Source organism: Antrostomus carolinensis, unplaced genomic scaffold (assembly GCF_000700745.2).
Source record: "Antrostomus carolinensis isolate BGI_N321 unplaced genomic scaffold, ASM70074v2 scaffold45302, whole genome shotgun sequence".
Lineage (NCBI taxonomy): Eukaryota > Metazoa > Chordata > Aves > Caprimulgiformes > Caprimulgidae > Antrostomus > Antrostomus carolinensis.
The window spans coordinates 24,221-40,438 of record NW_010298679.1 but is presented as its reverse complement, the minus strand read 5'-3'; the positions used below and the strand labels follow the sequence as shown (position 1 = coordinate 40,438).

Sequence of the window (16,218 nt, the reverse complement as noted above, 5' to 3'; positions counted from 1 at the left end):
ACATCTGCCTGCCAGTGGCACACCGAGATGGCCTCCAGCAGCCCACCTGCTTGCTCCTCTCCTGAACATCCCTCCTCTCATCCACGCTCTCCTGCACACATTCACATGCTTTTTTCTGGAAACCATGACCAGTCCCCTATAACCTTCTTATTTGACTCTTTCAGGGTCATTTCTGCTGCAGCATCACCACATAATTAGCCAATTAGGACAGCTAATTAGTCATCATACCCCAAAAGACTAACCTCCCGCCCTCTTCACTGCCTCATGCTGCACATTGGCCCTTGCTGAGCAAGCAGCACATGTGGGTGGAGACCCAATGCTCCCCTTGGTCCTGCTCCCTTCTGCCCCTCGTAAGGGCAGGACTTCGCAGAGTAACCTTGATGTGGCCAAGTAGCGGTTCTGCTGTAGGGCTTCAGAATGAGGTTCTACACACAGTATCCCAGGCAGCTTCCCAAGGACACTCCTCACCCTTCTGCATTGTCCCCAGCTCAGGACAAAGGGACAAACAGGAACTGTCCTCTCAAAACCACTGGTACAGCATGACAGGGATTAGGACACCAGAGGCTTCCCAGGCTCTTCAGCCTTTCCTCAGAGCTAAGCAGCCAGCTAGAGGAACCACCCATATCTGCCTGAAAGGCATCTTCCAGAACCTGGCATGTAGCTGGAATAAAGGTTGAGGGATAAGAGAAAGTTCACTCTTTTCACTCCTAGCCCACCTGGCTCTGTTCTGGGAGCTGACAGCATGTGAACCCCCCAAACTTGCACTCACTGCTCCCCATGCTAAAGCACAAGCTCTCAGTGGAGCACTTCAGCATTACTGGAAGAACCAGGCATGTGATGTCACCCAGATGCTCTCCAGGTCAAGCAGTTTCCTAGTGAAACTCTACAAAAACATTCAGCCTTTTTCAATTTCTGGGCTCTACAGTGCCTCTCCATGATTTAAGTGTTCTCCCAAATTAGTGACTTTGCACAGGCAGTTTATTCAATCACAGTTAGCCAGTTATCACTGCAGCATCTCCAGCTGGCCCATCTCTAGTTTTAAAGCGGGCCCCCATCCTCCTCCTCTCTCTCCTGGGAGAGCTGCACGGAAATCTGTCCCCCTGCTGTTCTAACAGTCCTGGAGATTAAACGATAACTCCTCTTCAAAACCATTTATGCAATGGTTCCTAGAGCTTGCCACCAAACAAAGTGGGGTCACGGGCAGGAAACATCATCTCAGTTGTCACTTGACGGAGGCAAAACCAATTACCTGCACGTGCAAGACACACACACGCACAGAGGGAAGATGACTCGAACACCAGTCCTGCAGCTGATGGTGGCCAGCTCTGCAACTGTTCAAGTCATTTCACACCCCTTTCTCCTCCCACTCTGTCTGCCTCCTCTACTCAGGCTGTTGGCAACATGCAGCAGGAGGTCTTGGGGCAGGCTGCCCGACCCCTGGTGCCGGCCTGAGGCAGCTCAAACACACCAGCAGCAGGAACAAGCGGAGCTGGAACCACCTCGGCAAACTACGGATGAGGAAGGGTGCTTTGTGCTGCTGGTGAGGGAGGGACGAGGACAGGACACTGCTAGAAGACTCCTAAGCACGTCAACATGCTCCCACCATTCAGCAGTTTGCTATTGCCTCATACCCAAACTTTGATAAGCACCAAACACCTCGGAGGTCAGGCAGACCTATTTACGTGAAGTCAACCATGCGTGCTCAGCTGACAAGGGAATAAATAGAAGCTACTCTTTGCCCCTATAAGCAAAGAAAGTGCTGGGGAAATGCCAAAGTCATTCAAGAGAATCAAGGAGCAATTAATTGGGTCACAGTGACTGCAATATATGTACTTATCTTAAATCCCTACCTCATGCCCTCTGTCTTGCACAGGACATGATTCACTGTCTGCTTCTGAGAATGACCCAGACTCATCGCTGGAGTTTGTTCCATAGGATGGCTCACATTTAATCTGGGCTCGCACTGGGTTGTACAATCCATCCCCCACCACACCAGGCTCCTGGTGCTCGGGCGCCAGGAACCGGGGGCCTTGGGAGCACGGGGAAGAGGAGAGCTCGCAAAGACGCAGACTGCAGGGAGAGCCGCCGCTGCCGTCCTCTGCGTACGAGTAGGAAGAGCACGAGCTGGAGGTCCTGGTTCTGGTTTCCAAAGGAGGAGAGCGAGGGCAAACTTTAATTGGCACCGGGCAGCTGGTGTTTGGCCGCATCCTTCCCGGCAAGTGATCAGCTGTCAGTCCGCTGTGCGAGTAGGTTTGAGAGCTGGGGAGAGACTGGCTGCTGCCAGCCCACAGACCCTTTGGCACAGTCTCAGTGAGGTCTTTGTCCAAGCTGCTCACACCAGAATATGAATGCACCGAAGTGTTTACTTGGTCACAAGCATTTGAAGAGAATATAACACTCCTCCTGTCCAGTTCCCCTTCTTGCTTACAGAGCGTTTCAAAGCCGGGCCCCCTGAGCGGCGATCCCACTGTGAAGTTGGAAGCATCCTTCTGCATGGCATGGGACTGTCCATAGTTCCCTGTGAAAGGGACGTAATCAGTTTTGTGGTCACCCTGAGTTGTCCCTTTTTCAAAAGGGCATGCTGGACTCCTGCCAAAGTGCTGTTGGGAAGTGCTGGGGAAGCCAACCAAATCTATGCTTTTTGTTCTGTTGAAGAAAGACCGCAAGCAAGAAGGAGAGGACCCACTTTTTGGCCTGTCGACACAAGTGGGGCTTGGCTGTTTCCTGTCCATTTCAATATCCCCTTCTTTATCCCTGATGTCAGGTTCATCTCCAGACAGGCAAAGTGTGATGCTTTCTTCATCGTTCTCTTCATTCTGAGGCTCGCTTTTTATCTGCCCCATAGCAAGTCCTGATTTGAGGCCATTTCCAGAGCTCTCTTCGCTGAATGTGCTTGCAAAACCTGAGGTACTGATGTGTGATGTGTTGTAGACATTCTTGGTACAAGCAAGCTGGTATTTCTTGTATCTGGGGTACCGTGTTACTGCATCTTTGTCCATATTGTCCTTGCTGTCTCTCAGCATGTCAGAATCAGGCAGCATCCCTTCGCCTTTGTCTGCTCCAGCAACAGTGGTTTCAAAATTGAAGGGCTCTTGGTGCATTCTCTCTCTGGGGCAAGATATTTTTGACGTCTCCGATTCCATCGTCTCCTCCTCATCTCCATCCGAGTTCTCCTCATCGTGCATGCGCTGACAGGCGGTATCTTTTTTGCACAGGAACAGGCCATCTTCATTGTTCAGCAGCTGTGTCTGAAGGAAGCTGAAGCAGGAGTCCTCCAGGTTGTGCATGCGCAGGAATTCAGCGCAGTGGATGACCTCCTGGATGTTTTCTCTGCTGAGTAACAGCTTAGCAGTGTAGGCAAACTGTAACAATGGACCAAATCCCCTGACAGTGACCTGCAAAAAACCAGAGGGAAATTGGCAGCGTTACCATCAGCTCTTGCTATCATCACAAGTCCTCCATCACGTAGTCAGATAACCTAACAGACCTAGTGTCCAGAAATAAGCACTGCTCAGTACCACTTATTAATCTACCAGGTCAGCAGTGATGCTACATCTGGTAAGTAGCACTGCTCCCTTTACGTTGCTTCTGCATATCATTGTACAGGTTGAGCTGAGCATTATTTTTCCCAAGTGTCTTGAAGACCTACGAACTAAGCCTCTGTTGTAACAGAAGACTGAAAAAACAGGCTGGTGTGGATGCTGCTAATTCTTGGATGGATCTTACTTTAAACTATGATGCAACCCACCACTTTGAAAGCACCAATCCAAATTTGATTCTTCTGCCCTGATGGAAGCCATGGTGAACACTGGTTTCAAGTTTAAGATAATCCTTAAATACCAAAAGTGTTTTGGGAAGGAAACATTTAATATTATAGGAAAATTAAACAGAAAATATCTTTCTGCCTCTTTCAAGAGCAAACTGGTTTCTTTTTTTCCTCTCAATTTTTTTTTTGCAAGCCATTGCTGAATAAGTAATAGGTAAGTACTGACTGCACAGCTCTTTTCTCCATCCCATGGAGATTATTCTCCTCATACTGTTTCTGATTTTAGTGAGTTTAAGGTACAGCTACTAGGAAAGAAATCCATCTTCATAGTTTAAGAGATACAAACTGCTCCGAGTCCTACCTCAGTACTTAATTTTCCACCATTTTCTTTGTAGAAAGAGTAGCAACTGTTTACAGGAGAGTGATCTCCAACCAACTGTTCCAGATCTGAGTTACTCATCCTTTTTTTTTCTCATTGTACCATCTATATTTTACATTGACACATCATATATTTAAAAATACACACTTTTCTTGACCCAGATTTTCTACAGTGGTATCTTCACACACAACTATCAAATAACTTGCTAAGCCATGTGGTAAACTATAGATATTGCCTATTTTTTTGACCAAAAATGCACTGGCACCAACTTCTGTTGCATTTTTTCCCCAGTGAGCAGGAAATAAAGGTACTGGAAAAACTCTATATTCTTCATGAAGCAGCAAGAGGCTTCTTCAAAACCAGGGCTCACCATCAAGGATAAAGGTTTCTCCATGAGAAAGAGATTCAGTGGTTTGGCCACTAAGTTAAGATTTGGGAGAGCACAACTCAATTCCCCTTCCCTCCAACCACCTTCTACATGCCCCTAGCAAGTCACTTCAGTCTCAGTCCACCAAGACACCTTCTTGCCTTGCTTGCAAGTGGCATTCACAAATCTGAGTTCCCTGTGCTTTGCATACCAAGGAAAAGCATCTAGATGGGATTCAGAGCCATCAAACACCTGCACGCCTATGTGAGGTTGGGATGCGCAGCCTGCAACGTCCTTCTGGCTGTAGGTGTCTCTGGTAGGTGTTCCCAGCTCTGTTTCTTCTTTTAAAACAAACCAGAAGAGGAAGCACTGCTGTCCCCTTTTTGTAAAACAGCCCCACCTACAGAAGAGAGACCTAGAAAGTAGGAGACCAAGTCCCTTCCCAGGCTGTGGGGATTCAAACTCACATTTCCCAGCTCCTCAGAACGATATCCTGTCCAGCAGGTATGGGATACCCTGAAAGTGAACTGCTTTTCCCTGTCCTTCCAATTGAGTTAATGCTACTGAGCAAGAAGCTGCACAAGAGGTTGGTGAGACATCAGGCCATGAATATGTGATGGTCTTATTCGTGACTAGCAAAAACCTGAGTGAATAATTTGTTTCATCCCGATTAAAAGCCTATAAATGCCCTTCGTTGCCTCAGGACCAGTGGTAGAGCTCAGAGATTTTTATAGAAAATCCTGACTTCCAGAAGCAAGCCTTTGTTATTCATAGATCTGCACTTGTGATGCTGGATTATGAAGATAGCACAAGTGGTGCAGACTTTGATGGTGAGAAAAATATTTTAAAACACCTCTAAAATTGCTCCCAATAGCTCTTCCATACATAATACTGATGCTGCTGTATCTGCTATTTTAAGAAACAGCACGTTTTCATGCACATACTTACACACTTGGACGTTCCTGTTTTACAATACGCCCCTGGTAGAGAATTGCCTAGATTTACAGCTGGCTATTAAACTGATCTCTGCTTTATCAGTGTTACACTTTCTGCCTATTTGTTAGATTATCAGCTCACTAAAGGCCTATCTGCATTTTATCTATGCAGCATGATTAACAAAATTGCTCAAGAACTTAATGAGCTACTTGCAGGCTGATGTTTCTCTTTGATAAGATCTTCAGTGTGGGGGCTTACACACTGCTACACATCTTGTAAGCTCTGCAGCAGCGTAGGTCCGTAGGAGCAGCCATAAATACCATTTGGGGTTTCTGGGTCCCTTTTGAAGAGAAGGGACTCTGGAGCACGAACCCAGATCTCCTGGCAGTTGTGTCACTTGGCCACTAGGTGGAATGACTGGAAAGAAAATTATTTTCCGTGCTGGGCCAGGGTTTCACCTGCCTGTCCGCCGCCCCAGCGCAAGCAGGCTCCAGAGCCTCGGGCTGACTCACACCACCCCACAGCAAGGCCCTCTCCCATGCTGACTCAGGCTTTTGCTCCCAATAAACCACCGTGATAACAAACAGCACCAAGACAGCTGTTACAGCTGTTCTGTGCTGGATGTGTCAAAAGCAGAGCCTGGGACTGCGCCGTGGGCTCCCCAGGATGCCCGGCAGATGCCTCAATTGAAGGATGATGAAAACGCTGGTCAAATGTGTGCCTTAACCTCCCTACAAGGTCTTACCTGGTGACACACCTTTCCTCACTCTTACCATCTTCAGATCTAGAGGGGAAAGTTTATTTTCAAGCATCCAGTGATTGTCATTGCCCTCAGGGAGGAATCTCTCAAGTGCCAATGCTTGAAACTGCACAAACCATAACTTCGTTATCAATGGATGCAGAGCCTGCTGCCAAGTGTGAAAGCCAGTGCATCTCTGTTGCCTGAAGCTGTCTAAATATTGATTCGACCCCCATGGCAGGTCCCCTGCCTCAGCCCCACCAGCTTTGGGACCGCCTGCATCTGATGCATTCTGGCAGGAAGGCTGGAATCGAGGCACTGGAGCGTGGCTGTGAGCACCGCACATCATGAAAGAAAGGGCTTCAAAGCTGCGTGTGTTACCATCACACGCGCATTTCTGTAGGAAGAGGTAAGAACAGTATTCTAAAATTATTTGACCTGACTGATGCATCCCAGTGAAAACAGTGAAACCTAGTTGGTGTTTGCAGAAGGAAACCAATCATTTCTCTGATGTAACAGTCTCTGTTTACACGTGAGAGAGATCATTGCTGGATGGGTAAAAGACGTGCCAGCAACAATCTCAGTTTATTTTTTCCCTTACTGTAAATAAGATGCCATATGTCTAAAATTTGTTTGCTTTTAAACTGTATTTTCCAGGTAAATTAGCATTTAAGCAGGCAGGTTAATTTGTGGGAACCTCCAACTGGGAACCTTGTTCAAGCTTATATGCCAAGTCCCTGCTTCCCTGCCCTCCGCTCATTTGCCTTATTCCAGTTTCTACTCATTTTTACTGTTTAAATAGAATTGACTGGCTACAAGCAAACCAGGGAGAGAAAAAGTAAAATGTACACACAAAACAACAATGCCCACACAGACAAGAAAAGCAAAGATCTCAGCTTCTTGGAGGGTTGCTTTCACTTATCTTTCAAGGCAAGCCAGGAGAGGACTTCTCTTGTGTACCTGAAACATGCCAAACACCCCACCAAGTCTAAGGATGAATCACTTTATTTTGTCTTGCTCCTGTCCCCAGCTGGTCTTGTATGCCTTCAAACCCTCCTGCACACCTCCTGCATAGAGGACACGGATACTACAGCCCTGCCTAAGCCATCCAGAACATCTTCTTGCTCTAGAGCAACCCAAGAGATCAAGCAGCAGGTGTTCATGTGCAGCTCCTGTCTCTGCCGTGCTGCCACAGGTACACCACACTCAGCATGCGTGGAGGTCTACGTCAATTCAGTGTTGTGGTGGCAACAAGCCTGACTACTGCTAAGGTGATAGCAAAAAAGTCCTCCAGCCCTGTATCTGCTGCTTGTCTTTCAGATTGAGCTACCCAAGCCAGGGGATGTGTTTTGTATGTCCATGCCCTCATGAGTTTATGATGGTGAGGAAGAGGCTGGAAATAATGCAATGATATAATCACCGTCAAGAGAGCTGTTAATCAGCATTAGCCATATTGAATTTACCAGCAAAACACAGACAGCAACCCTGCAGAAAATAAACATGTGAAATCTATTTTAGTTCAGTCGGCACTGCTCTTCTCCTCACAGAGTCCTGTGGAGTGTGATGCTCTGGTTAGTTTTAATTGATTTAAGTGACCAGACTTTCACTACTTCCTTTGGGAGATCATTGCCAGACTCTACTTAAAACCTCCCTGCGAGGAAATCTTCCTTCCCTTATTTTCCTCCATCACCTCTCACTGTATTTCCTCAATGCATTCCGGGCAATGCTTCTTCCTTCTGGAGAAATAGTTGTATTATCGTTACGCTCTCTGCCTTCCCTTCTTCTTTGGCTGGAATTATATCATTAATGAAAAACTGGCTAATTCAAGGAAAATACCATTGATCACTGTCAGATGGGAGTGTAAGAAGCTGAGATGGGAGTCAGCAATGAGAAACGCTAGTAAAGGCGGCGGCATGACAGAAGCAAACACAGAGTGTTTTTAGCACAGCACTTTTCTAGCATTGGCCACGCACTCTTCTAAAATTAGGAGGAGGGTTAGCTCAGTTCCACGTTAGGAACATTGCATTTTTATAAGGGACTTCTAGGGCAGAAGTTCTATTTTAATTGCAGTTGTACACACACCTACAGGCGGCAGGGGAGACAGAGCACTGTGGGTGAACTCTCTCTGGCTCCCCATTGTATCGGGTTTCCTCCATGACGGCCGATTGAGCATACCGTGGAGGCCCCCGCGTTGTTTTGAACACACGGGACGTGGCCTCAGAGCACATGCAGAGGTCTGACATTTCTGTAGATGGGCTGGACTTGCTGTGCACTGCGGAGTTCATCAGTGCATGCTCATTAGCTGGCTGCCCAGACTTCCAGATGTCTCAAAATCCCAGACAAATAGACAAAACCCTCCAATTCTGCACAGACAGTATTTCTTATGGGGGGAGAAAAACAGTTATTTCCAAAGGAAACATGGATGTCTGGCAACCCTGCTCCAAATGGCATCTGTGTGAAAAGTTACATCTGGAGCGAGGAAGGTCAACCCCTGCAAAATGCCAGCAAATCTGAGTCCAATTTAAAGAGGAGAAAAGTGATTAAGGGCAAGGAAAGATCACTGTAAACATATAGGAATGTAAAACTTGGCAAGGCATATGTAAAATGGAGCAGGAGAATGTTTACAGTAATCTGATGCATACTAACATCAAGAACAGAGAAGAATTGTGTAGTCTGCTATAGGGTGCTATTGCCGACTGCAGTGAGAAGAAACTGAAGGAATGAAAAACATAAGGATTTTTTCCTGACTTTCAGCCTAAGAGCGTATTCAGTGCCACCCTGGAAGGCTTTCCAGGGAAGATCCATGTCCAAGTACTGCAAAGCAAAACTAACAAAGCACAACCTTGTTCTGGCGAGGTGGGCTTTGATAATTTGGTAGGGTTTTGCAGCCCCAATTTCTGTGCAAATGAGGGCACGGTGCCAATGATCTAGAAAACGGCATCGAAGTTCAACAGGAAATGTACGTGCAATTGTTCCTTTTCACATAAAGCATACCTGGGCTATATTCGAAGAACAAGCTCATTGGTGGCGGCGTGGGAGGGCAGAGCAATGAGATCTGCAGAACATTAGTTGCTAAGTCCCACTGAACTGGGGGAAAATTAGATGGCCAGACCTTCAGACCCACTGAGAACACAGGAATCATGACGGAGCAGCACAGGCGCTGGTTATTATCTTTATGCATTTGAGTAGTCTTGTTGAAATCAATAGGAGTACTGATGGGTTTTCTGTGAAGCATGCACGCTGCTTGTAGGATTATGGATTATATTTTTAGTATTTTGATTTTCAGGTTAAATTAATCACCAGATACCTAAGAACAGTTAGAAACCCCTCATCTCTAATCTTCCAGCATCGATTTAATTATTAAGCCATTTTGAGGGGAAGGAAGAAAGAAAAATTCAATCAAACCTCACATGCTGAATAGCAAATCCCAAACTAAAAAATAATTTAAACCAATTTGATAGAAACATAGAAGGAATATGACCGTTTCGTGCAGAACCCAAAATCAATCTGTTATTCCCATGTTTTGTAGTGGGCCTACCGTGGTACCCATTTTGTTAATGTTTTAGTGTTGCTAAAGGCATGTGTGGAGACCTATTAAATCCATCTCAGCACTGAAGTTTGTCTAACAAGCCCAAGGATATAGCTTACAAACTACTAACTCCTCACTCGGCCAGTGTGTTCCTAACACTACAACTTATATAATCAAACACATGCTAGAAATAGGAGATAAGATTAGTGACAGTTAACTGCTGCTATTTTTTTCCACAGCCTGAAGAAGGTCTCTGGGATTAAATATTAACTCTAATCTTATTTGCTAAAATTAGCACACACTGTATTCTTTTTCTTTTACAGCCAATTGCAAGTATAGCACAGAAGTTATTTTCAGAGTGTAATCTGATAACCAAAATCAGTCACCAAAGCTGTTATTCCATTAAGAGTTAAGAGACTTCCTGGTTATTTACTTAGTTATTTTTACTTGGGATAGTGGAGCCTGGCAGATCCTGTTTTTCCTACCTTGAGCTTACTTGGTTTAAGAAAACTTTCTGAAAGATTTAAATGTATTACCAGGATCAAATAGGTCAGTCGCATGTGGGAAATCAACGGCACTTAGACACGTCCCTGTTTCTCTCCCTATATGCACAAAGTAAGCCTACATGCAGTCAGGAATTGTTTTGAAACCGTGACCCTTTTACATAGGGTGGGAGCACGCAGGAGGCAGGAAAAAGTAGAGATGATAAACAGCAGAGTACTTTCACAAGCCAAGGAAGTACTTCACTACATTTTCCCCCTCTTTAACTTAACAATGCTTAAATGTTCTCTCACCAGCAGCTTACAGATGTATCGCCCCTGTCTGCTGATAAAGCCATGGAGCTCCTAAAATGAGTAATTGCTCTTTAAAATTCAACTTGAGTGAGAAGCATCAGATGCAGGTATTTGTATTATCTGGGCTTTCAAACGAGAGAGGAACATGCAAGTCACTGACAGAGATGACTGATGAAGAGTGGCCTTTGTTTTCACTCTAAAACCACTTCTTAAATTAAGCAGATATCCTGCTGGCCTCAGTTTTACATTCTGCCACTTCAGGTAGCATGTGCAGATTTGGGCAGAAGCGTGACCCAAAGTCCAAGTGACAGTCTGGCATCTCCCACATCGCATCACATCACATCACAAGGGTGGGAGACCACCACACTGCCACTGCAGCAGAAACCCCTGGGCATGAATGCACGCCAGGGGAAGGAAGAACCCAGACACACAGCTCCCTTCTTTGAGAGGTTGATTTACTTTTTTTTCTTTTATTTTTTTTTTTAAATTATTTTTACCAAAAAGTCCGACTGAAAAAGCTGCCACCTGTGAAATCACACCAACGCCAGGCTAGGGGACATCCCGATATCTTTCCAGCACATCCTCCACAACATCCTCTTGAGGCTCTGGCTGACTGCTTCAAGGAATTGCTAAACTCCTTTTAATGGTACTTCTACAGAAGATGCCACATTGGAAGTGCTTGTCCAAAATTTTGTGCTTTCAAAAAAAACCTCCAAAAACACAGGTGCCCCCTCAGCCCTCCCCTTTGAAGCCCTAGCTTTCAGCCAGATGATGAATTTACACTAGAAATCAAAGGCTCTAGGGCTGGAAGATCCAGTGCTCTTCCGCAGCAGCAATGCACCACCTGGATCACATCTACTCCAACCATCAGTCTCTGGAAGACGTCCCCTGGCACACCTCATTGAGCGGCTCTGGGTTTTACCATCCACAACGGTTTGCGGAGTGTAAGAGGACATTTGCCTGCACAGCCGCTCCTCTGGGCCACAGCCTGGCATGAGAAGCTCGGCAGCTACGGGAGGCAGGTCTGTGAGGGGGCGAGGGGCTGCCGGCACGGCACCAGGGCACAGCTCCCTCTGCCACCCCACTGTGGTGGAACACTTCTGGCAAAACAGCTCTCGGACTAAAGGGGGGTTCTTCTTACACCCCTGCAAGCAAACTTGCCACGAGATGCTTGTCAGAGCCCTTATTTTAAAACTTCACAGAATCAAAGAATCACAGAATGGTAGGGGGTGGAAGGGACCTCTGGAGATCATCTAGTCCAACCCCCCTGCCAAAGCAGGTTCCCTACAACAGGTTGCACAGGAAAGTCCAGGCGGGTTTTGAACATCTCCAGAGATGGAGACTCCACAGCCTCTCTGGGCAGCCTATTCCAGTGCTTCGAGATCCTCAGAGTAAAGAAGTTTTTCCTTAGGTTTGTCTGGAACTTCCAGTGTTCTAGTTCACTTGGTAACTTGTATTGAAGTCAAACACTACTTTATTAAACCATGAAGAGAATACTGCCTGTAATACTATGCATTAAACTGGGAGAAAGACAGCTGAAGTGCCACTGTTTGGAGAAAACACCTTAGAAGAACTTCAGAAGAAGGAAACAAATTTTTCCTAACTAATTACGTTGTTTGGGGTATGTTGTAGATGTTAGAGGCTGCCCAGGGTGTACCTGGAGAACATATACAATGCAAAATTACAGCCAAGAAAGTACCTGCAGGCAAGTACAGGTGAAAAAGCTTGGAGGAAAACTTCCAGGCTGCCCGGGTCAGAGTCTGGGTGGAGGTGTTAGAAAATCAGAGACAAGGATGTTTCAAATAATCTTTTCTCTGAAGGAACAACTCAGCTACAACATGACTGAATCAACAAAGAACACATAGAAACCAGTGGCACTAACTAGCAGTGGAAACACTCGGGCATGAACTGGAAGATAAAGCAAAGGGAAATAAGGCTGTGATACCTGGCAGTTTGCAATACCTTTGTTTTTCCAATGCAACTTGCACCTTAAGAAACCTGGAACACAGTAACGAAGGATGACACAGGAGGGTGGCTCAGCAGAAGTGCTACTTTCTCTCCCTGGATGCCTGTGCAAACTATGCTGAAACCAGCGGGGAAGAAACGAGCAGAAATGAACAGATTTTAACCCAAGAGTTAAAGCGCAACTGTAATTTAAAATTAAAACCAGCCTCATATTTTTGCAAAAGGAAAACTAAACTGACCCCCAGATTAAAAAAGAAAAAAAAAAAAAAAAAGAGAGAAAGTGATGAGCAGGGAGGAGGGGGAAGGAAGGAGTGGGAAAGCTTTCACAGAATATAACTTGTGAGAGAAGAGTCTGTGAAAGATCTGTTTAGGTACCTAACATCAGCCAAAGTGGGGAGAAAAAGGGAAAACAAAAAGCAGTTTAAGAACTTCGAGAATGAAAAGAGAAACCCTAGAAGCCTCAAGGTTACATTAGGAAATATCAAAATAGGCAGGAAAAGAAGATACACGTAGAAATTTGCTAATTCACAAAAGTGCTTGGAGGAATGGTTCAGAGTTTCCAAAGCTGCAATTAATACACAAGCAAACACAACATTTCAGAAAAATCACAAAGAACCGTAAATTACACAGAGACTCCTCTTTCTCAAGCACGGCAGAATTTATTTATGTGAATAAACTATAAAATACAGTGTATTAAATACACAGTGCATTAAATACACTGTAATTACTTTATAAAAATAAGGACTACTTCACAGCAAAGCATCTCACTACAAGCCCTACTATTATACTTTGTGTAGCGTAGGAGAGCAAGAAACAGGCTCTGCTAGATAAAGATTTAGGAAAACACCAGGCTGCACTCTAAGGAAAAGAACTGAAGCAGGAGACAAAGGAGCTGGAGAAGAAGCAAGCTCAGCAGACAGGGACAGACAACATCCCATGCTGCTCATGGATGCTCAGCCGTAGCGTCTACAGGGCTGATGATGCCAGCACTTCCAGCGCTGCCAGTGACCCCACACTGCCGTGGCACGGCATACAAAATCACTGGCACCCTTACCCCGGGGTAGCAGAGAGTGCAGCCCAGCAAATACCGTAACATTTCAATTCCAGAGATGCTTTTGCTAGCCTGTGGAAGGAACTGAACGTCAAATGCTTTACTACTGCGCTTCACGAGGTAATCAGGCAATTACAATTATTAACTGGTAGGTTGAAACCCTGTATAAATATCCTGGCTTCCTGCAGGCATCATATTTTTAAAACAAAACCTGTCAAATGCTGCATTTGTTCCAGTTTTCCTTCCCTTCCTCCCCCACCTTGCCTTTTAATTTCCGGTATTCGGACATGCAATTTTTCTGTGTTCACATTGTTTTTGTTCTTGCACAGCTACTAACACATCTGAGGATTACGGTGGCTTTTGTTCCACTGCTTTGCATTCACATTTCATCAGTGATGTCCGTTCAGCTCAGCAAAGTGGGTTTGCAAGGAGACCCAGCCGCTGCTGAGCTGGCAAATCTGGTTCCCTCCTGTCCTCCATGAGGAGCAGTTAACTCCTCCCATGGTGGCCCAAAAGGTTAGCTAGCCTCCATAAATCCCACCAGAAAAAAACTGGAGGCATTTGCCTTGTTGCTGAGATTTTATGTCTGCTGTGAGAAAAGGTAAATGGCTCTTTTAGACCCTAAAGGAGTGCAGGCTCAGCAGGAGTGCCCTGTGGCAAAGTGGATGAAGGCAGGGAAGGACGGGAAGGATGGGCAGTAGTATCCCAGCACAGCTGTCCTCAAGGAATTGACTTCCCCCTTTCTGATTCATACGGGAAAATTTTTAAAATCTATCCAGAAAGTGAGGAGTGGAAAATACCACCTGCTTTAGGAGCACTAGGAATACTTCCCACATACGAAAATGATGGCATTTCCAGCTTCACATGTGACTTCCCTGTCTTGGGAGGGTGGAAGTCAGGACTTTACAGCTATTTGTGTGTGTCTACATATGCTCATGTGCACCAGCACATGCTAGTGTGAGAAAAAGACAAGAGAACGTGAACATGTGTGAAAAGGAGTGAATTAGCCCCATCTGTTCTGAAAAGATCATTTTCTCCTTGGATTTCTATTACTGTCATATCATTGCCACACTAGAGTGCTTCTAAAAGGCTACAGCTCTGGCAGCAAGCATCATTACAGCTGCTCAGATTATTAACAGTATAAATAAACTCTCAGAGACACTACTAAGAAAATATTAACTACAATTATCACTGTCTGATAATATAATGAACAGTGAAGTGTTATTCTGCTGCCTCAGTCACCAGTGCGCATTTATGTGTGCCGTGAGTAATGAAAAACAGTTTATTTGCATACTGAATCATCCTGGAATTGGTTCTTGCTATTTTATTTTATTTATTTTTCTAAATATCAAGCAGCGCAGGCTGAAGGTCTGCATGTGCAGAATTCAGTGTCCCCTGCCTCCTTCCCCGCTGTATATAATCCCATTAATTCCAAGTGAACGGATAGCCGTGCCCGTAGCCATGCACACGTCTGCTGGAGCAGGGAGACAGGTCAGTGTGCAAGCTACCAGCAGCAACTATCAAACCTCCTGATGGACTTTTATTCTTGGGCCTCAGTGCTTTTTCTCTCTAGATGAGGAGCAAGGGCCCAAACGATGTCAATGTCGCGTTTGCTGTGTGACTCCTCCTTGCCTCTGCCTGGTCCGCTGGCCTGCTCTGGCTTTGCAAACTCGTTTTTCCTCATATTCCCCAATGATACTCCCAAGTCTTGTCCTTTCTTGACAGCAGTGGGAAACTTGGGCTTGATTTCTAATTAACAGAAGTTATTACTTCCCCGCAAGCACTGGGAAAACAAGTTCTTAATCGCTTAGAGAGCAGGAGATGGAAGCAGGAGCCTCTCACCCCACGTCCCCAGGCCAGGCTCCAGCCCCCACCCTGAGCAACACCCTCCTCAGCAGTCAGAGTCACAGGTCTGCCTTTGGATGTCATCATCTGTTTGTTAGTGGAGATCATTAAAATGAGGAGAAATAAGCTACCTGGGCCTGAAACCACGCACTGCAGGGCAGACATGACATCGAAGCTTCAGCTCAGGCAGCCCATTCGCACAGCCACGATTCGGGAGAGGCCACCCTCTTTCGAGCTGAGCCCTGTGGATTCAGCCCTAATTAAAGAGGTCTTCCCAGGAAAGCGCCAAGTGAAGCCCCCGCTTTGTTCAGCTCTTCCCCATCAGGTCACTGCGACAGACCTGGCCAGCGGTGGGGAGGGACACGAGGACAGGTCTGGGCCAGGCCGCCGGCAGGGAAGTGGCGCGGGCCACACCGAGCCTTTGCTGTCGCCCCGAAGGCACCCGAAACCGCAACGCATGCGAAAGCCACCTCTCCTTCGCCAGGGCTCGGGGGGGAGCGGATGGCTCGGGGTGACGGCACGAGGCATGTCACCAAGCTGAACAGGCGAGCTGAGCCATTGCTGCCCGAGCGTGCCAGGCTGGCCCAGGGTGAGAGCGTCTGCCAGGCTCCTGGGGACAGGGCTGCATCCCAGCCGGGTGCAAGGGAAAATCAGAAAGATGACGGACAACTAAATGCAGCCGGAAAGGAAAGCAAAAATGCAATGCTGAGTGAGAGAAATGGGAAGGGAGCATTTTCTAAAATACCTTCCCTCAATCTAAGCCATAAAAATCCTGTGCTGGACCTTTAGTGTTTTTATCCCACTGCCCTTTTTCTGTGCTCTCTTCCATCCAGCATCTCACGCTCCC

The 16,218-nt window shown here is 46.2% G+C and overlaps 1 protein-coding gene across 1 annotated transcript in view; it reads right to left on the bottom strand.

Annotated features, from left to right (window-relative positions):
* Positions 1–1,850: 1,850 nt before the first annotated feature.
* BACH2 (BACH transcriptional regulator 2) overlaps positions 1,851–16,218 on the bottom strand; it is a gene marked incomplete at its 3' end in the record, with an annotated part of 30,151 nt that continues 15,783 nt past the window's right edge. The window contains exon 2 of the mRNA XM_010162490.1: positions 1,851–3,395. Coding sequence (XP_010160792.1) covers positions 1,851–3,395 — 1,545 coding nt within the window. The remainder of the gene's footprint in view (positions 3,396–16,218) is intronic.